The sequence below is a fragment of the Schistocerca nitens genome, chromosome 6 (genome assembly GCF_023898315.1).
Source record: "Schistocerca nitens isolate TAMUIC-IGC-003100 chromosome 6, iqSchNite1.1, whole genome shotgun sequence".
Taxonomy (NCBI): domain Eukaryota; kingdom Metazoa; phylum Arthropoda; class Insecta; order Orthoptera; family Acrididae; genus Schistocerca; species Schistocerca nitens.
The window spans coordinates 248,971,854-248,993,287 of record NC_064619.1 but is presented as its reverse complement, the minus strand read 5'-3'; the positions used below and the strand labels follow the sequence as shown (position 1 = coordinate 248,993,287).

At 39.9% G+C, this 21,434-nt stretch overlaps 1 protein-coding gene across 4 annotated transcripts in view; it reads right to left on the bottom strand.

Moving 5' to 3' along the window:
• LOC126262995 (mitotic checkpoint serine/threonine-protein kinase BUB1-like) overlaps positions 1-21,434 on the bottom strand; it is a 245,335-nt gene that overhangs the window by 134,773 nt on the left and 89,128 nt on the right. For all 4 annotated transcript variants that reach the window (XM_049959949.1, XM_049959951.1, XM_049959950.1 and 1 more), the window contains exons 5-6: positions 19,721-19,802; positions 4,045-4,199 (exon numbers count right to left, since the gene is read on the bottom strand). In XM_049959949.1, coding sequence (XP_049815906.1) covers positions 4,045-4,199; positions 19,721-19,802 — 237 coding nt within the window. The remainder of the gene's footprint in view (positions 1-4,044; positions 4,200-19,720; positions 19,803-21,434) is intronic.

Below are 21,434 nucleotides of genomic sequence, written 5' to 3'. Positions count from 1 at the left end.
ATGTAATGCTTAACATATACTACAGAAACTCAAGCAGACTCAACTATATGTGTAAGTATGTCAGTGCTATTGCTTTATGTAATACATAGTGATCCACACTACGTGCATAGATGTGAAGATGGAGAGTAGTACCTGCAAGGATATCCTCACAGTTACACCGGATATCAATTACTATATCAACACGAGTATCTACAGCCCCTACCACCAGAAGGACAGGTAGCAGAGCCCACAATATTCAGGGAGGATTGCATGGGCCAATCAATGTCTCTGCCACCAAGGATACACTGGCTGACACGCAAAACTCCATCAAAAAGCTGTGCGTACTCAAATGGCCTTTATAGTTACTGCAACCTAATAATTACCATTGCTACAGACTGACTTATTTTTGTGTCATGCTTTGACTGGAGTTATATCCAATGTCCAACAATGACTTGGCTGACCTTTAACATGTACTGCTTGTTGTGTTTGTGATTGTCTTTTCAGAAAAAATCCTTTATTTAATTGTTATTAACTACTTCTCATTTCAAAGAGAAGCAGTTCATAACAACTGTGGTGATGTGCTCTGAACATTTCATGTGAACCATCAACCTGCAAAATGGACACTACAGTGGAGAGATTTTGAAACAACAGCAACAGCAGGCTGCAGCTGAAGTATGCCACCAACAACAAATGGAAGCAATTACAACTACAAACCAGCACATCTACAAGTGATGCTGAATGGCCAGAAAGCACAAGGTACTCCAGCATTGTCTCTATTCAGTGCGTAATGAGGTACATGAGAGCTGCATCTGCAGATACTACAGCAACACTTTGAAGCTTTCGAGGTAACAGATACTTCTATGCCGTGTCCACCTTTTTTGCTGTGGTTTTCCAAGAAAGTAGTGAAATTGCTTAAGAACTTGTGCCCCATAATGGACAACGAGAAGTTGATAAAAACATCTGTCATAAAATTTAAGCTAGGATTCAGGTAGAGTCAGAAGAGACTCAACAAATCAGATCAAGAGCGATTTACCAATCTTAAATGCCTGAGTCATCATAGCAAAAATTTTGTGAGGGGCGGGGGGGGGGGGGGGGGGGGGGGGGAGAGAGGGAGAGAGGGAGAGAGAGAGAGAGAGAGAGAGAGAGAGAGAGAGAGAGAGAGAACAGTTTTGTTAAAATAATACTGGAAAGTCCACAGCAGAATACACATATTTAAGGCAGTGTTCTTCTTTGGAATTAATTAACATGACACACACACACACACACACACACACACACACACATACACATACAGGCTACAATATCTCTGTTGATGGCATCATCCTCAAGCTGCAACCCAACTGTGTGTGTGAAAGTATATTGTGTAGGTGTTACACAACTCCTGCTCCCAATCCCTTACCTCATATCCCTGTAATAGACCTAGATGCAAGACCTGTCCTATACATCCTTCAACCACCACCACCTGCTCCAGTCCGGTCACATAAACATCACCTATCCCATCAAAGGCAGGGCTACCTATCAAACCAGTCATGCGATATACAAGCTAAGCTGCAACCACTGTGCTGCACTCTCTGTGGGCATGACAACCAACAAGCTGTCTGTCCACATGAATGGCCACTGACGAACTGTGGCCAAAAAACAAGTGGACTACCCTGTTGCTGAGTACACTGCCAAATGCGACATCCTTCATTTCAATGACTGCTTCACAGCCTGTGCATATGGGTCCTTCCCACCAACATAAGCTTTTCATTGCACAGGTGGGAACTTTCCCTACAGTATATCCTACGCTTCCATAACCCTCCTGGCCTCAACCTTTTTTTTAGTCTTAGTCCTCTCCCATCCAGTACCTTCTCTGTTCCCATTCCCAGCACTACACAGCCCTCATTCCTCCATTGCACACAGCCTTTTTACCCCCTCTTCTTTCTGCTATCCCCTCCCCGTTCCTCACCTCTCCGCTCCCTCCGTCTAACCTCTCAGGTGCACATAGCTGCCCTACCCTCTTTCCCCCCTCGTCCCTCCCGCACTCCCCAACAGCACGTCACTGTCTGCTATGCTACCGTACTATCCTTCCTCCTCCCTGCCCCAGCCTCCCCCTCAGCCTCACCCAGTGGCCACTACCATCATGCGCCGGTGCTGTGCTGGCAGTGTGGCCTCAGTTGCCTGAGAGTGCAGTCGTGTGTGTATGTGTTACGTTTGCGTGAGTGTGTATGTGTGTGTGTGTTTGCCGTCTAATTCTGAAGAGGGCCTTACTGGCCGAAAGTTAGTATTTGTGACAGTCTTTTTGTTGCACCTATCTGTGACTCAGCATCTCCACTATATGGTGAGTAGCCACTTTCTTTTTCACAATATTGTTACATAGTATGACTTATCTTAGAAGACGGATTGAAAAAGTGTGACTTACAACTTTAGCATTTGCAGATATAGAGAAAGATTTGACAACACGGAGAGGAATATACGCTTTGAAAATCTGAAGTTACTGGGGATAAAGTACATGGACCAAAATGTTAACAACAAATTCTATAGAAACCAGACTGTAGTTACGAGAGTTGAATGGCATGAAACGGAGGCAGTTATTTAGAAAGTTAGAGACAGGGTAGTAGCCTCTCCCCAGAGTTATTTCAGTCTACACAATGAGCAGACATGAAAAGAAAACAAGGAAAAATTTGGAAAGAGAAAGTACAAGCAGACAAAATAAAAACTTTGTTTGCCAATTATATGGTAATTCTGTCAGACAACAGTTAAATTAGAAAATCAGTTGAATGGTATCGCTAGTGTGGAGATCAGGTGAACATCAACAAAAGAAAGGCAAGAAAAATGGAATGTACTTGAATTAAATCAGGTGGTGATGTGGGAATTGGATTGGAAAAGTGACACTGAAATCAGCAGATGAGTTTTACTATTTGGGCAGCAAACTAACTGACTGTATGAAGAGGATGTAAAGGGCAAACTTACAAGAACAGCTTTTCCAGAAAAGAATAAATATTGAATACATAATATAAATCTAAGTATTTGGAAGTATTTTCTGAAAGTCTTTGTCTAGAGTGTAGTCTTGTACAGAAGTGAAATGGATATGATAAACAGTTCAGACAGAGAGAAGAGAATACAGCTTTTTGAAATGTGGTGCTACAGATGAATAATGAAAATTAGGTGGATATATTGGATAACTAATGAACAGGTATTTAAACAACTGGGGTGAGGAAAGAATTTTATGGTACAACATGTCTAAAAAGAAAGGATCGTTCAAAAGGACACAGTCAGTTTGGTTATGGTTATGCAGTGACGTACTCTCTCTCTCTCTCTCTCTCTCTCTCTCTCTCTCTCTCTGTGTGTGTGTGTGTGTGTGTGTGTGTGTGTGTGTGTGTGTGTGTGTTTGTGTGCGCGCGCGCGCGCACACACACGTCAGTGGGGGGGAAAGGAGGGGGGGGCTGTTCACTGGGTGTCTTAAAATTGTAGAGGGATACCAAGACATGAGTGACTATAGCAAGCAGGCTCAAGTGGATGTAGGTTGCTATACTTATGCAGAGATGAATAGGCTTGCACAGTATATATTAGCACAATGTGGCAAATCAAACCACTCTCTGGACTGAAAAGGACAACAATAACAACAACAACAATAAAATTCTAGAAATAAAATCTTCTTACTGAGTCATTCAATTCAGTAATTTAGCTACAGTGTTTAGACAGCTAGAATAATTTTACATTTGCTACCCTAACTAATGACTGAAACGTCTATGCACCAAACCCGAGCTGACACATTCTCTACAGAGCACTTCACGTAAATGGTTTACTAATCTAATGCCTGAATTTGCGGATTAGATTAATACAGGCTGTATAAATGACACAATAAAGTTAACATAGTTAAAATCTCTCCACACACAAACAGTTTTATAAATTCAACAGTATAAAATTTTGATGCTGCTGTTCAAATATCTTTTTATACACATATTCAACACTAATGTTACTCTGGTAACATTGGATTCAGAAATTTTTGATCGACATACTACAATGAATAACCCATTTAATATAAAAATTACACACATGAATAAGAAATAAGACAGCGGTTACCTTTTCCTTTGGGTACCTTGGTCTCTGGGATGGGTTTGGCACTTCAAAAACTGCAAGACGACAGTGAAAGCCATCTGTAGTCTTTGACTTGTAGTCATTATGTGAGTTTCCCAATCTAGTTCCACGAACTGGAGAGTATTTTCCACCCCTCTGAACTGTAAATAAAAAAGGTAGCATAGTATTTCACTAATTCATATTACAGATTTTAAATCCTATGGAACTAAGGAGCAAGAATGAAAAATGGAAGAGATGAAAGCATGAGGGCAGGAGGTCCATCTGGGTAACTAGGCTAGATTATGAACCACACTATATGCCAATTAAAATTATTTTATGATTGATGTTTCAGCATATTAAGTGGTAGGGACGAACCACCATCCAGTCACAGTTTATGCGCGAGCGCCAGTTGCTGTATTGCCTGTTTTGTAGGTACATACAGTGCATTGTGAATTGTAGCTGGGCGTGTGCTGTCAACTCCCCCCCCCCCCCCCCCCCCACCTTTCCACTGTCTTGCCACTGCAATCAGTCAATCATATAGTAATTTTAATCGGAGTATACCATTTGCCTTAAAAGATTTAGGGAAATCATAGAAACCTAAATCTGGCTGGCCAGAGAGGGATTTCAATGCTGCTTCTTCCAAATGCGAGTTTGGGGCTCTTCCGCACTACCTTACCCAGTTTGTGAATGAATGAATCCATATACTCAACATGATTGCTCTACAAGCTCCAAATAAACTATCAACAGCAAGCAATTGCTGGTAGGTTACCAAGCATGTGTGCTGTTTTTCACATATTTTCCTTCTAAGAGGAGTTAAATAATATGAACGACAAAATATGGTAGGTTCTAGGGACATCAGTGATAGTCTTGAATGTGTCAAAACTAGGTGCTGAACTATTCGTACTGAGTCTTAAGAAAAACAGTACTGTAATTAACAAACATTGGCTGTTGGCCTTAAACCTCACTGACAACGGGACTTTATGAACTGACACTCTACCTTTATTTAAATTCTGTATTTATCGTCAAATGTTAATGTTAATTCACAAATACTGAATCATAACTTTTCGTATAAATAACATTTTTAATAACTAATACATGAAAATGAATTAAAGTTTACAGAAAGTGAAATGCCTAATTGTGATATGAAAAAATTATAAACATCAATAACACGTTTTAATCTTTAGATATAAAAAAGTGTATTATTTTTATTTGATGTATCGCATTTTTGTAAAATTTGTTTTGAACACACTCACTTTCATGCAACTGGTAGCTGAATACATTATTATTCAGCATTTGTTAATTAAATGCCCGTTACAGAATCTCAGATAGTAAACTGAAATTAAAAAAAGTGTTACTTACATGTAATTGGTCAGATGTCTGCTGTTCATAGACCACACATGAAGACAAAAATCAAAATATTGGAAAAATGCTGAGGCGTGTTCCAGCCAGTGTTGTCAAGCCACTTATGATGAGCATGAACTGTCTGCACCTGTCAGTAATGTTTAAATTAACCCGATGCTTTCTATAATACCTAGTCACATACACGTTTTAATTTTAACTGGTAATTTGTAGCTTTACAGTGTGGGACAGTGTTGCTTTTAATTAACGCGTATTCTAATACAGAGATATGTAAACAGGAAGAATAAGGTGCCGCGGTCAGCAACGCCTATATAAGACAGTTCAAGCATCTGGCACAATTGTTCGATCAGTTACTGCTGCTGCAATGGCAAGTTATCAAGATTTAAGTGAGTTTGAATGTGGTGTTATAGTCGGCACACAAGCAATGGGACACAGCATCTCCAAGGCAGTGATGAAGTGGGGATTTTCCCTTACGACCATTTCACGAGTGCACCGTGAACAACAGGAATCCAGTAAAACATCAAAACTCTGACATTGCTGTGGCCGGAAAAAGATCCTGCAAGAAAGGGACCAATGAAGACTGAAGAGAATCATTTGATGTGACAGAAGTGCAACCCTTCCACAAATTGCTGCAGATTTCAATTCTGGGCCATCAACAAGTGTCAGCGTGCGAACCACTCAATGAAACATCATCCATATGGGCTTTCGGAGCCAACAGCCCACTCGTGAACCCTTGATGACTGCACAACACGAAGCTCACGCCTCGCCTGGGCCTGTCAACACCAATATTGGACTGTTGATGACAGGAAACATGTTGCCTGATTGGACGAGCCTCGTTTCAAATTATATTGAGCGGATGGATGTGAATGGGTATGGAGACAACCTCATGAATCATCCATGGATCCTGCATGTCAGCAGCAGACTGTTCAAGCTGGTGGAGATGCTGTAATGGTGTGGGGCATGAGCAGTTGGAGTGATGTGGGATCCCTGATACATCTAGATACAACTCTGACAGGTGACATGTACTTAAGCATCCTGTGTGATAACCTGCATCCATTCATGTCCATTGTGCTACGTGACAGACTTGGGCAATTCCAGCAGGAGAATGCGACACTCCGCACGTTGAGAATTAGAATTGCTACCGAGTGGTTCCAGGAACACTTTTCTGAGTTTTAACACTTACATTGAACACCAAACTCCCCAGTGATGAACACCATTGAGCATATCTGGGATGCCTTGCAACATGCTGTTCAGAAGAGAGCTCCACCCCATCGTACTCTTACGGATTTATGGACAGCCCCGCAGGATTCATGGTGGCAGTTCCCTCCAGCACTACTTCAGACATTAGTCGAGTCCATGCCACGTTGTGTTGTGGCACTTCTGCATTCTTGCGGAGGCCCTACACAATATTAGGTAGGTGTATCAGTTTCCTTGGCTCTTCAGTGTAGTTTTGTTCAGTGAAGACGCACCTAATTTGTCTGCATGTCTCTGGAAATGTGGATTGGTACAAGCTACGTCCAGCCACTGCTGACTGCAATATGGCTTCAAGCTTTTATATGAAAGTTGTCAAAAGTTTGACTGATATACAATGTGGTCAGAAACAGTTTGAAAAGCTTGTAAGAGTATTGCAGGGGAAGTTGTGCTGAGAAATAATTGTTCAGTTCCAAAAATGACGCATTCCACCTTTTAACTGGTAATGAGCATTTGAACAAATTGTAACTCACGGACCAACAGATGTCTGTGCACCGCTACATTTTAGCATGTGCAAGAACCTGAATTTGTGAACGCAACAACCTGATTGGCAAATTTCAATGCTAAATAACTCGGAAATGGTGTAACACTCTTAAAAGCTTCTCAGATTGTTTGTGACCACTCTGTATATTGGGTACTATAACCATCACGAAATATTTGGCCTAAGAATCCACATCCAATATGGTACCTTTTACGAACCAGTTCTATCCTGCGACATTCACCAGTTATGTAACGTCTTTGCACGGAAATCTCTGAATATCAATAGGCCCAAGACATCACTAACATGCCTTTCATGCACAGGCAATATTTTAGTCAGTTCCTGCATGGAAACTAACAGCAAAATACCATTATCATCACTATGCACTAAGGTACATAAACGATTTGATAATAGCTATCGATATGCCATGGTATGTGATTTATTATATTAAAATGATGAGATTCAGCTTTGCAGTTCAGTATGCAGATAGTTTATACTCATCACAACAATGATTGTGATCATGTGTTAAACAGGTTTGGCAATGCTGACTGGTATCAACGCATTACATCAGACTTTGTAACTAGGATTTAGCTTTTTGTTTAAAATTACATGGTTGATTATGTTTGTTTGTTTTGACTTAGTAAGTAAGTGCTTGATAATGACCACGAGAGTGAAATTGGCCAACAGCAAATAAAAGTACTACATAAAGTTACAGGCTCAGCAGAAACATGTCTTCAATGAACTTGAATCTTGTCAGTTGATGAAAATGCTTTGCTCTTAACAGTGCTCAGGAACTTTCTAATTTTTGGAGGCTTTTGTTGTGAATTTCATCATACTGCTTTAAAAAGATTTACGACCAGGCACTGATCTCTTTAAGTATGAAGAAAATCAAAGATCTTCTTGTGATAGCTGAAAGAAGATGTTTCAATTTATGAAGCAGTGGTTGTAATACTAACTAGATCCTCTTTTCTGAAAACGATGGAACTGAAGACTGATTTATCAGTTCTGAGTTTTAGTTGTTAAGTACAGAAACAGAATACATATTCACTTCTGCTGCAAGCCTGTGTTGAGCAATTTCGACGAGAAATAAGAACTTCAATTTTGGCACAAGCATAATATGTGGTTACAAAGCTTAATAATGAGTAAGGTTTTCAACAAATATGGGTCATTTTTAACTTTTCTCAAATGGCAAATCTGAATTAGCTAGATGAGAATGGAGACGGTCCTCCTTGCCCATTCTGCCACCAGAAACACAACATTATCTTTTGTAAATGGGCACTATCCTTTGCTTGAGGGAGATTCATCTGTTAGGGCTCAGTCATTAATTTCTTTTTAAGAAGTTAAAATAAATGCAACATGTCTTATTACAAAAAAGAGGATATGGCTATCCACTTAGTTTTGTTGCTTTAAATTAGAGCCTGCAGCAGTTCTTCACTCAACTTTTAAACCCTGCCCACTGATTGCAAATGTTGCAATATAGGTTAAATGCCAATTATCGGGTACAATCACCATCATGGATTAAACTATTTAAACCTTCTTCGCCAAAGACTGGAGGTGTGGAATGTGGAGAATCATTCATGTCAAAATGATCCTCCTTAAAATCATGAACAAATTTTCTGATACAATTTCTTTGATGGCACTCATCAGATACACAGCACAAATGTTTCCAGCCCCCATTATCCTCTATTAAAATCCAAATTAAACAATATATCACAGAAGTTTGACTTTTTCTACTTGACACTCAATTTTCTAACGTTCAAAAAAATGTTCATAAAGTTCAAACAAGCGAAGTTCAACATATAACTGCAAGTACTATATTATGAAAAGGAACGTTGCTACTTACCATACAGCAGTGATGCTGAGTCACAGATAGGCACAACAAAAAGACTGCCAGAAATAAAACTTTCGCCCCCCCCCCCCGGTCCCTCCCCCCTCACACACACACACACACACACACACACACACACACACACACACACACAAGCTTTATTTGTGACAGTCTTTTTGTTGTACCTATCTGCAACTCAGCATCTCCACTATATGGTGAATAGCAACTTTCCTTTTCATAATATTGTTACATTCCATCCTGGATTTTCCAAATACAGTATTAGAATTTCAAGTAAAAACTGACAACTGATAAATATACCCATACCAATCTGCATGACGACATACCAAACAATAATTCAACAAACCAATTATTATACTACCCGCTGAATGGTGTTTGTTTGGTTTATCATACATACTACATGTGGAAACTCACACTACAATAATAAATAATCGCACTTGCCAAAGGAAGTGCAGTTATGCTCGCTGTAAATCAGAGGTAAAGGTACAATGTGTCATGATCACATGGACAGACACCGGTCACTCTCGCACAGAATCCGGTGGCTGGCTGCCAGTGGCATCATCTGCTGCACAAGAAATAGTTCTGAGCTGGTCAGACAGCCACGACTTCTTTTGCTTCGATGATTTTGTGTGATTTTGCTACTACTGGCAGGTTAAATAAATTCCATTTGTGTTTCCGTCAGAAAGTCGCATTTAGCATAGATGTAATTTCATCTCAAACCATAAATCATGATCATGAATTACTCTAGAAAAAATGTCTGTTACAACTCATATAATATGTATTAAGAAATAAAATATTTTCATTTTATTTTGGTTTCTATAAATGTGACAGTCACACATACTTATGGGCTTTCATTTAACTCACAAATTTAAGAAGAAAGTACAGAAATTTTAATTTTTTTCTTCATAATTTTGTTTCCTTATTTGGAAAGTCACAGAATGCTAACTTCCTTCTTATATTACCAGAAACAACGGAATTATAAGCAATACCTTCTCTGCTCCGGCTATATATATTATGTAGATATTTATCGCAAAAAATTAAAAAAAAATAAAATAAAATAAATAAATAACATTTTTACGAGTTCTTAGGAATTATCTAATCAAAAACCCCAATAACAAAACTTATGAAAACTGCAGAATATATTGTTTGATTAATGTGTTAGTAGTTACTGCAAGCAAAGTGCGCAATATTTTTCTCTGTAAAGTGCTAAATTTTTAACATTCTGAATATTCCGCATCCTTGAATTTCTAGTGAAAAATAATGCATGTTTGCAACACTGTTTCCAGTCTCCTGTTTACAAGAAATGAGTGAGAAATTGGAGATGAATAATTCTGCATAGAGTTTTGTTTTTGGTTTGAACTTTTGTTAGAAACAATGTCACTGGGAAAATACAGCAATGAATGGGTGAGGTGCGCAGACTATGAGAAAAGACACAAGAAGGTGATGTTTAAGAAAAGTGAAAAACACTTCACAATTGTTGGAAATCTTTCAGAGGTATTGCAGAAATATCTCGGTCCTCAAGTAATTGTCTTACTATCACATCCACTGAGCAAGAATTGCTATATTCACTACAACAAGAAATTTAGTGATAACCCATCTGAAACTGGCTATGAAATTGTTGATGCAATGAGACTTGGCAGGTACAATTACTGACACAGATACCACATAGCTACTCCAAGCAGCAAATACTGAAATAGATACCCACTTCCTCACGTTATCTAATTTCAAAAGTTCATAAAATAAAGAATGAAAAAGATATTTGGGTATGGTTAGATGCCTACTGCGGGCATCCATTGCAAGATGATACACTTAATGCTGCTCTGCAGTATTACCTATGTTATGACAAAGGTTGTAACAGGCATGGTCCTGATCAGGATGATGTTAACTCTGTTGGTGGAAACGATGAAAAAAGTAACAAAAGTAAAAAGATATTTGAAAAGATCAGTATTAGAGGCATACTTTCTAATGAAAAAGGAGAACTCAAATTTAAAAATTGGTCTCTCAAAATTCTACTCCTTACTGCCAAAAGTGTCAAATGCCAGCCACTGAAAGCAATATGCACATGTATTTACTGTACTAATTTGAAACTTATTTGTTTCACCGTAATAGTGTCACATTGTGTATATGTCAAAAACTACAAGGTAAATCCTGGTTGCAGGAGTGTACAGTATGTCCTGTACTGAAGGGATGACTGTTGAAGCACTACACCTTGAGGATACTGACAATGACGTAACCTATGGATTGTGGAAGAGAGGAGAGTTGGTGAAGAAGATAATGGAGCTTGAGAAGTTTGTTACTGAGGTTAGACATTGGGTCATGAAAGAAGTAGCTCATCATCATGTCCACATGATTCACAGACAGGGCACAGAAGACTTAAAATCAGCTACATCCCAGAATACTGACACATGAGTTCTTCATTTTGACTTAGCTGAAAAATGGCCTGTTGCTTTACAGAACAAAGTTCAAAGTTAGCAATAGCACACATCAAAAGCGTCAATATTCACATGTGTTGCTCACCTCCTTCGAACACCACACTGTTTTGCTATTGTCAGTGATGATCTAATTCATGGCAGTAGATATGCATGCTATGATATCATGATAACTGAGGACACAGCATCTAGACACCATACATTTCCTAAACATGTGTATGTGGCTGATGGTGCAACATCTCATTTTAAAAACCACTTTCAGATTTATGAGCTTGGAAAATATTGTGCAGGAATGGATATTTTCAGCAACAGGTCATGGAAAAAGTTCATGTGATGTGGTATATCCCTGTACACATCTCCAGTATGAAGCTATTGATGCTGTAAGAGATGTGATTGGATTTGTACAGGACATACTGAAATTACTGAAGTACATGATGAAACTCTTCCTTCTAAATGAGAGTACAGTAGGTGATTTCTGTTAAAAAGAGAGAGAGAGAGAGAGAGAGAGAGAGACAAGAGTGGTCTGCTATGAAGCCACTGGTAGGAATTAAGTCAAGTTACTGCTAGGTTGCATCCTGGAGTGCCATATACAGTGAAATCCCTATTTTACATTTTTGTGTCGGCCAAACATAAAAACCATAAAATAGAGGAAAATGCAGAATTTAAGAAAATGTTAAAACCCCCCAAAATATGAGCAAAAACACATTTAATTGGCATATATGATTAAAAATCGCAATACTCTCCTACAGTTTGTATAAAATCTAAGTGAAAGAAATTAAATGTACAATATAACGTTTGTACAACAATTTGTGGTATTGAATTTCATCAGTTCTTAAAAAATCACAGATATGTAACAGCAAGTAAAAACTCAACAAAAAATTGAAATTGGCATCTGGGTATAAGGTAATATAGCTGTTTTCTGACATGTTACAACTACAAATTACACCTTCAAAACATGTTTTTGAGAGACCATCCTATGTGCTCACCCAGAAAAAAGTAAACATTGATTAACATGTTGAATTAAACCAAAAACATCACAGCAGCTAAGTGGTTAAACCATAAGCATAAATGCAGACATCTGCTTAATGACATACTTTGTCACCACTGCTGTTATTGTTTGATGCTTTTCTTATGAGTCACACTTCATATGCTCACCACCGTTAGAGTGTTATTTCAGGCTTGATGAGAGAAACAGAGTTTACTTCGCCAATTGACACTACAAGCTTATTAGAAGTTAGCTCAGTGAATTTCTGTACACTGTGTAAAATGTAAATTTGAAAGAAAGCTTAGGTGCTACAGTTACGCTTCAAACCCTCTTTCACTGCTGCCAATCTTCACAACCTACAATGTGTGGCGCAAAGTATATACATGATTAGTGCATGTACTTGTTGCAACTGTATCGTGCCAGATTTGAACACCAAAGTATTTAAAATGTGCTGTCGCAAAACTCTTGTTCTATTTCTGTGTGACCTCTCTGTCATAACACATCATCTGCATGAAAAGTATATTTTCAGCACTCCACAAAATGTTTTTACCCCTACCTGCACTCCCATCACTGAAGGGCCACTTCCCCTATCCACACGTCCTGTAGGTGACCCCACTTTTGTGTGTTAGCATGGTGTGGTAGCTGCGCTGGTTACTGTGTGACTTAACAGGTCGACAGCCAATAAGAGTTCACTAGCCAGAAACGGATGACTTTCCTCGATTATGATCAAGCATATTCTTCAAGACTCAATGTCTGAATTTAAAAGGTTGATGATTTATACTGTTGCTGAATGCAGTACATCAGAAATAAATGCAAAAAGATATGATTGAATTATAAGTGGCACAAGAAAAGTTGGTGACTGGGCCCCTTCGTCACGTATTGGCTCGGTCTGGAATGCTTCGTGTCGACTGTCTTCTTTTTTCATCACTGCAGCAACCTAGTAGTAGTTTTGTCACAACTGCACGGTGAAGTTAAATGTTGCAAGTTGTGTTGGCAACACCGATCATGGATTACATACGCACTTCCTCTCTTATATTTCTCCTCTCCACAACAGCTTAAAATATCCTCTTAATTACCGAGCGAGGTGGCGCAGTGGTTAGACACTGGACTCGCATTCGGGAGGACGACGGTTCAATTCCGCGTCCGGCCATCCTGATTTAGGTTTTCCGTGATTTCCCTAAATCACTCCAGGCAAATGCCGGGATGGTTCCTCTGAAAGGGCACGGCCGACTTCCTTCCCCATCCTTCCCTAATCCGATGAGACCGATGACCACGCTGTCTGGTCTCCTTCCCCAAAACCAACCAACCAATCTATCCTCTTAATTCCACCACCACCCATGGTGCGAACCATCTATCTTTTGAGCCACTTATAACTTGTTCAGTCATGTCAAATGTCAATGGGAAGAAAACAGAATGAAAACAAGCGAGGCGTCAAATAAGAACTTAGAATAGAGGTAAACCTTATTAGGAAGAAATGTTAAATGGGAGAATTTCTAGCATTAATCTTTTGGGTTTTTTACAGGGGCTGCAAATTTATGGTGTAGAACTGTGAAAAAAGTAAAATCGGAGAACTTAAAATCGAGATTCCACTGTACATACATTGCAAGAACAGTCCTCCACGAAATACAGTCTGTTACTGTGTGTGAAATGCAGAGACCTCAGCAAACTTTAGAAGAGTTTGTTGTGAGCAACTTCGTTTCTTGTGTGTATGATAATCAGTGGTGGGTGGGGCCAATAATTAGTGTCTCTCACGAGCTTCAAGATGTAACTGTCTCTTTTATGACACCTCATGGTCTGGTAAATTCTTTCAAATGGCCATCATCAACAGATCAGTGTGCAGTTCCAATTTCCCAAGTATTGCTCTTGTTGCATCATCCTTGTCCATGTGCAAATTCGGTCTAGCTATACAATTTCACTGAGAAGCAGGTGAAAAACAAATGAACTCTTTTCAACAGTCCAATGTTGATTGTTACAGTGTATGCAACTTTAATTCATGGAATGCCATAAAGAAGTAAAATCATGACAGAAGACAATAAAAAAATTGTGAGTAATGTTAGAAACAGAAAAATGCATATACAAAGTTATTTTCTGTATCTAATTTTCTTCAACATAATGCTTGAACAAAATGAACAATTGTTTTCCCACTCTATCACAAGGCTGTAAAATAATTATTTTGGCTACAATATATCAGTCTCGCATTACATTTACTCAGCATCAGCAATCAGCTTAAATTTCTAGGTATCCAGTATTTTTTGACAAAAATTTCTCTAATTTTGCACTGCAAAATATTGTCCACTCTGATTGTACTTTCCGTAAGTACAATGACCAACTAACATACCATGCAAATTTGGAATATTCATGATGGAAGTTTTAGAAAAAATAATTTCAGATTCTCTCCATTTTACATATAAATATTTTTACACATTAAGAATTTCAAGCATTAATGTCATAGCTAACAGTTAGCTGTATTTCCATTTATTATTTCTCAAGAAAGTTAACATCCTGTCACTATTCATATTTAAAAAACATAATGTTGAAATTTTCTAAAAGTTACAAATCTTTTTAGTTTATTTTTCCAAACTGAAGCTAAAAAATAGCTCAGAAGTGTGTACGTGTTAATCGTGTCTGATAGTATTTTGAGAAAGGCTTTTATTTCAAATAATTTCATATCTCTAGTGCTTGTAGGTTTTGATTACATTTTATTTATTTTCCCTTTCGTTACAACATTTTCACAAATACTCTCATTTACAGAGGTCTACAATGTTTTATCAAATCATCATAAAACCAAAATATTATTTTAGTTTTTTAGATGTCTTTTGTGGAAATTCAATATATACGTGGGAAAAATATATCTAAAAACAAAGATGATGTAACTTACCAAACGAAAGCGTTGGTATGTTGATAGACACACAAACAAACACAAACACACACAAAATTCAAGCTTTCGCAACCCACGGTAGCTTCATCAGGAAAGAGGGAAAGAGAAGGAAAGACGAAAGGATGTGGGTTTTAAGGGAGAGGGTGAGGAGGCATTCCAATCCCGGGAGTGGAATGACTTACCTTAGGGGGGAAAAAAGGACAGGTATACACTCGCGCGCGCACGCACACACACATATCCATCCGCACATATACAGACACAAGCAGACATATGTAAAGGCAAAGAGTTTGGGCAGAGATGTCAGTCGAGGTGGAAGTACAGAGGCAAAGATGTTGTTGAATGACAGGTGAGGTATTAGCGGCGGCAACTTGAAATTAGCGGAGGTTATGGCCTGGTGGCTAACAGGAAGAGACGATATATTGAAGGGCAAGTTCCCATCTCCGGAGTTCTGATAGGTTGGTGTTAGTGGGAAGTATCCAGATAACCCGAACGGTGTAACACTGTGCCAAGATGTGCTGGCTGTGCACCAAGGCATGTTTCGCCACAGGGTGATCCTCATTACCAACAAACACTGTCTGCCTGTGTCCATTCATGTGAATGGACAGTTTGTTGCTGGTCATTCCCACATAGAAAGCTTCACAGTGTAGGCAGGTCAGTTGGTAAATCACGTGGGTGCTTTCACACGTGGCTCTGCCTTTGATTGTGTACACCTTCCGAGTTACAGGACTCGAGTAGGTGTTGGTGGGAGGGTGCATGGGACATGTTTTACACCGGGGGCAGTTACAAGGGTAGGAGCCAGAGGGTAGGGAAGGTGGTTTGGGGATTTCATAGGGATGAACCAAGAGGTTACGAAGGTTAGGTGGATGGTGGAAAGACACTCTTGGTGGAGTGGGGAGGATTTCATGAAGGATGGATCTCATTTCAGGGCAGGATTTGAGGAAGTCGTATCCCCACTGGAGAGCCACATTCAGAGCTTGATCCAGTCCCGGAAAGTATCCTGTCACAAGTGGGGCACTTTTGTGGTTCTTCTGTGGGAGGTTCTGGGTTTGAGGGGATGAGGAAGTGGCTCTGGTTATTTGCTTCTGTACCAGGTCTGGAGGGTAGTTGCGGGACGCGAAAGCTATTTACAGGTTGTTGGTGTAATGGTTCAGGGATTCAGGACTGGAGAAGATTCGTTTGCCACGAAGACCTAGGCTGTAGGGAAGGGACCGTTTGATATGGAATGGGTGGCAGCTGTCATAATGGAGGTACTGTTGCTTGTTGGTGGGTTTGATGTGGACAGATGTGTGAAGCTGGCCATTGGACATATGGAGGTCAACGTCAAGGAAAGTGGCATGGGATTTGGAGTAGGACCAGGTGAATCTGATAGAACCAAAGGAGTTGAGGTTGGAGAGGAAATTCTGGAGTAGTTCTTCTCTATGAGTCCAGATCATGAAGAGGTCATCAATAAATCTGTACCAAACTTTGGGTTGGCAGGCCTGGGTAACCAAGAAGGCTTCCTCTAAGCGACCCATAAATAGGTTGGAGTACAAGGGGGCCATCCTGGTACCCATGGCTCTTCCCTTTAATTGTTGGTATGTCTGGCCTTCGAAAGTGATGAAGTTGTGAGTCAGGATGAAGCTCGCTAAGATAATGAGGAAAGAGGTTTTAGGTAGGGCGGCAGATGATCGGAGTGAAAGGCAGTGCTCCATCGCAGCGAGGCCCTGGACGTGAGGAATATTTGTGTATAGGGAAGTGGCATCAATGGTTACAAGGATGGTTTCTAGGGGTAACAGATTGGGTAAGGATTCCAGGCGTTCGAGAAAGTGGTAGGTGTCTTTGATGAAGGATGGGATACTGCATGTAATGGGTTGAAGGTGTTGATCTACGTAGGATGAATTTCATGAAATCCTCCCCACTCCACCAAGAGTGTCTTTCCACCGTCCACCTAACCTTCGTAACCTCTTAGTTCATCCCTATGAAATCCCCAAACCACCTTCCCTACCCTCTGGCTCCTACCCTTGTAACCGCCCCCAGTGTAAAACCTGTCCCATGCACCCTCCCACCACCACCACCTACTCCAGTCCTGTAACCCGGAAGGTGTACACGATCAAAGGCAGAGCCACGTGTGAAAGCACCCATGTGATCTACCAACTGACCTGCCTACACTGTGACGCATTCTATGTGGGAATGACCAGCAACAAACAGTCCATTCGCATGAATGGACACAGGCAGACAGTGTTTGTTGGTAATGAGGATCACCCTGTGGCTAAACATGCCTTGGTGCACGGCCAGCACATCTTGGCACAGTGTTACACCGTCCGGGTTATCTGGATACTTCCCACTAACACCAACCTATCCGAACTCCGGAGATGGGAACTTGCTCTTCAATATATCCTCTCTTCCCGTTATCCACCAGGCCTCAATCTCCGCTAATTTCAAGTTGCCGCCACTCATACCTCACCTGTCATTCAACAACATCTTTGCCTCTGCACTTCTGCCTCGACTGACATCTCTGCCCAAACTCTTTGTCTTTAAATATGTCTGCTTGTGTCTGTATATGTGTGGATGGATATGTGTGTGTGTGCGCGATTGTATACCCGTCCTTTTTTCCCCCTAAGGTAAGTCTTTCCGCTCCCGGGATTGGAATGACTCCTTACCCTCTCCCTTAAAACCCGCATCCTTTCATCTTTCCCTCTTTCCTGATGAGGCAACAGTTTGTTGCGAAAGCTTGAATTTTGTGTGTATGTTTGTGTCTGTCGACCTGCCAGCACTTTCATTTGGTAAGTCACATCATCTTTGTTTATATATATACAAAGATGATGTGACTTACCGAACGAAAGTGTTGGCAGGTCGATAGACACACGTGGAATGTTTCCCTATATATATATAGTTTAGGGGGAAATAGGACAGGTATACACTCGCACACACACACATATCCATCCGCACATACACTGACACAAGCAGACATTTGTAAAGGCAAAGAATTTGGGCCTTTACAAATGTCTGCCTGTGTCTGTGTATGTGCGGATGGATGTGTGTGTGTGCGCACGCGCGCGAGTGTATACCTGTCCTTTTTTCCCCCTAAGGTAAGTCTTTCCGCTCCTGGGATTGGAATGACTCCTTACCCTCTCCCTTAAAACCCACATCCTTTCGTCTTTCCCTCTCCTTCCCTCTTTCCTGATGAGGCAACAGTTTGTTGCGAAAGCTTGAATTATGTGTGTATGTTTGTGTTTGTTTGTGTGTCTATCGACCTGCCAGCACTTTCGTTCGGTAAGTCACCTGTCGACCTGCCAGCACTTTCATTTGGTAAGTCACATCACTTTGTATATATATATATATATATATATATATATATATATATATATATATATATATATATATATACACACACACAAATTTCAAGCTTTCGCAACCCACGGTTGCTTCATCAGGAAAGAGGGAAGGAGAGGGAAAGACGAAAGGATGTGGGTTTTAAGGGAGAGGGTAAGGAGTCATTTCAATCCCGGGAGCGGAAAGACTTACCTTAGGGGGAAAAAAGGGACAGGTATACACCTGCGCGCGCGCACACACACATATCCATCTGCACATATACAGGCACATTCCCCCCCCCAGAATACTTTGAAATAATGCTGTGACACATTCACTCTTGACCTTTATGATTTGAGATGAAATCACCAATACAGATGGAATGCTGTTTAAAAACTGAAGGAAGCAAGTGGGCTCAAACAACATTTACACTGCATCATGTTTACCACTAGACTATGAATATATATGGCTGTAAAATACTTCCAGCAGAAGACAATGCTTCCTCAGCTCAAGCAGAATACACCTCCTCCAGAAACTCCTATATGCTAGTGTTGCGGTACCTGCAAACAGCCAGACACTGGATTCTGAGAGGCAATCTAATTTACCGCTGTCTTTAGAGAACAATTTGGTCTTGTCCCTGAAGCATCCAGGATTTATATGAAGAAACTGCATTTGGCAATGTGAGTGAAAATCATTAATATGATGTACATAAAAATTTCATAACTTAAAGGCAGTTGGTTGTGTTGAAGAGATCCTTAAAACTATTTGTCTGCAATGAATGTGTGATGCGTGCTCACACTACAATAACATGAACATCGTGAATTCTTAATCTTACAGCCTTGAAATAATAAACAGCACCTACTGGTGGTTCTTATTAAGTATATCACTTCTTGCAGTATTACGTAACAGTATCAGTTTATTACATTTTGCACAATGAAATCTTTTTTATTATTTCCTATTTAGCAATTTGTACAGAAATTGAATGACAGATCAGATGTTCCAAAAGCAACAGGAAATTGCCCAGCAGCAAAATTTCTAGATAGGGATACAGAAAGAATACAGGGCAGGGACGAGAGGCAAGGGGAGGGTAGTAAAGGAGAAGGCAGACAGAGAAGGAAAGGAGACGGCAATCTTGTGCATTATTGGCAACTGTGCTTGAGTAACTCACCTTTAGACACTTGCTTTGTATCTCTTTCCACTCTTTCTGTTAGTGTTCCAGTCTTCTCTGTAGATTTTCCATCAGCAGTTTTCTGAAAGGATATCAAGACTCTTCATTATTACCTTGTGACAACACAATTCTGCTTCTAATATCACATATTTATTTTCTCTCTAGCATCATCCTGGAAAGAAATACAATCTCCAGTCGCCTCCCACACGTCATTGTCCCACCATTATTAATGAACCTTTCTCCAGTGCATAAAGCCATCTTTTCGAGTTTCCCACTTTCAACATTGACAAATCACAACTATCTGTATGCACCATTTCTTCTTCTATCTTCAGATTTATTCCCACCAACATTAATTCTTTGTGAACTTTGAACTGATCAGACAAGGAAAGGAATGATCATTCTATCTTTTAAGCATATCTAACATAAAAATGAGAGGTGTGCAATGGAATACCAATAACAATAATAACAGATCGCTACTCACCCAAGCAGAAGTGGTGTTGAGCAGCAGAGAGGCACATTAAAATAGATTGTTTGAAAATATTAGCTTTCAGACAAAGTCCTTCATCAGATCACACACACACACACACACACACACACACACACACACACACACACACATTCATAAATGAACAACTTATACATAGCCATGGAATATTTGCAGTTTGTATGTAAACCACAAATATTTGACATATATCGAAATAATGCAACTCAAGACCACAAAGATTGATGCCGCTGAGGTTTGAAATGTTAGAAATTAAATAGCATTGTTGGAGCCACCAGAACTGCTACTGAATAACCAAATAGATTTTTCTCTCTCACCATTTCTGGATACTGACAGAGTAGTTAAAGAGAAACAGGGTCAATATCTCCCCATTCCGATCCACCACACACTCTGTGTTGACCAGTTACATAATTTGTACTGAAAAATCTGTTCTTTAATGCTGTGTTAATTACTTAAACAAGCATTACACATTGTTGTGTAAGTAACATTATTGTTAATACTGTATTGTGAGGAACTCCATATTTAAACAGTAGTCCATTTTAACCCATTTACAATAATATGCAGTACGAATATCTCATAACATCATTTAATCTCTTTGTTGCTTATTCCACAGTCTTCTTGTATTTTGAATTACGACTTAATTTCTTTGTCAGTTGTAGATTATGTTTTGTAGAACGCAGAACACATGAATAACCTCACTGAAAACTAAAACTTTGGTAGCTTTCGGGCAAATCATTTAACAAGCCAGAGTACACACACACACACACACACACACACACACACACACACACACACACACACACACACACACACGTGTGGAGATGTGGATTGTGTGGGGGTGACAAAGCAAGGGAAGTGGAAACTATTGAGTAGAGGGTATGGGGGAAGTGGGTTAGTGGTGACTGAGGCCTGTAGAATTACAGGAGCGAAGGATGTGTTGCAAGTGTGACTTCCATCTGCAAAGTTAATAAAAGATGGTTTAGGAGGAAAGGATACAGATGGCACAGGACATGAAGCAGTTATTTAACATGACCATGTCACGCTCAGCAGTATGTTGTGTCAGTGGATGGTTCATTGTGTTTTGACCAGAGTTTAGTGGTAGCCATCCACTTCTGGTGGACAGCTGGTTGGTGGTCATGCCCACTAAAAATGCTACGCAGAAACTGCAGCAGAGCTGGCGTATGACACACCTGCTTGCATAAGTGACCCTTT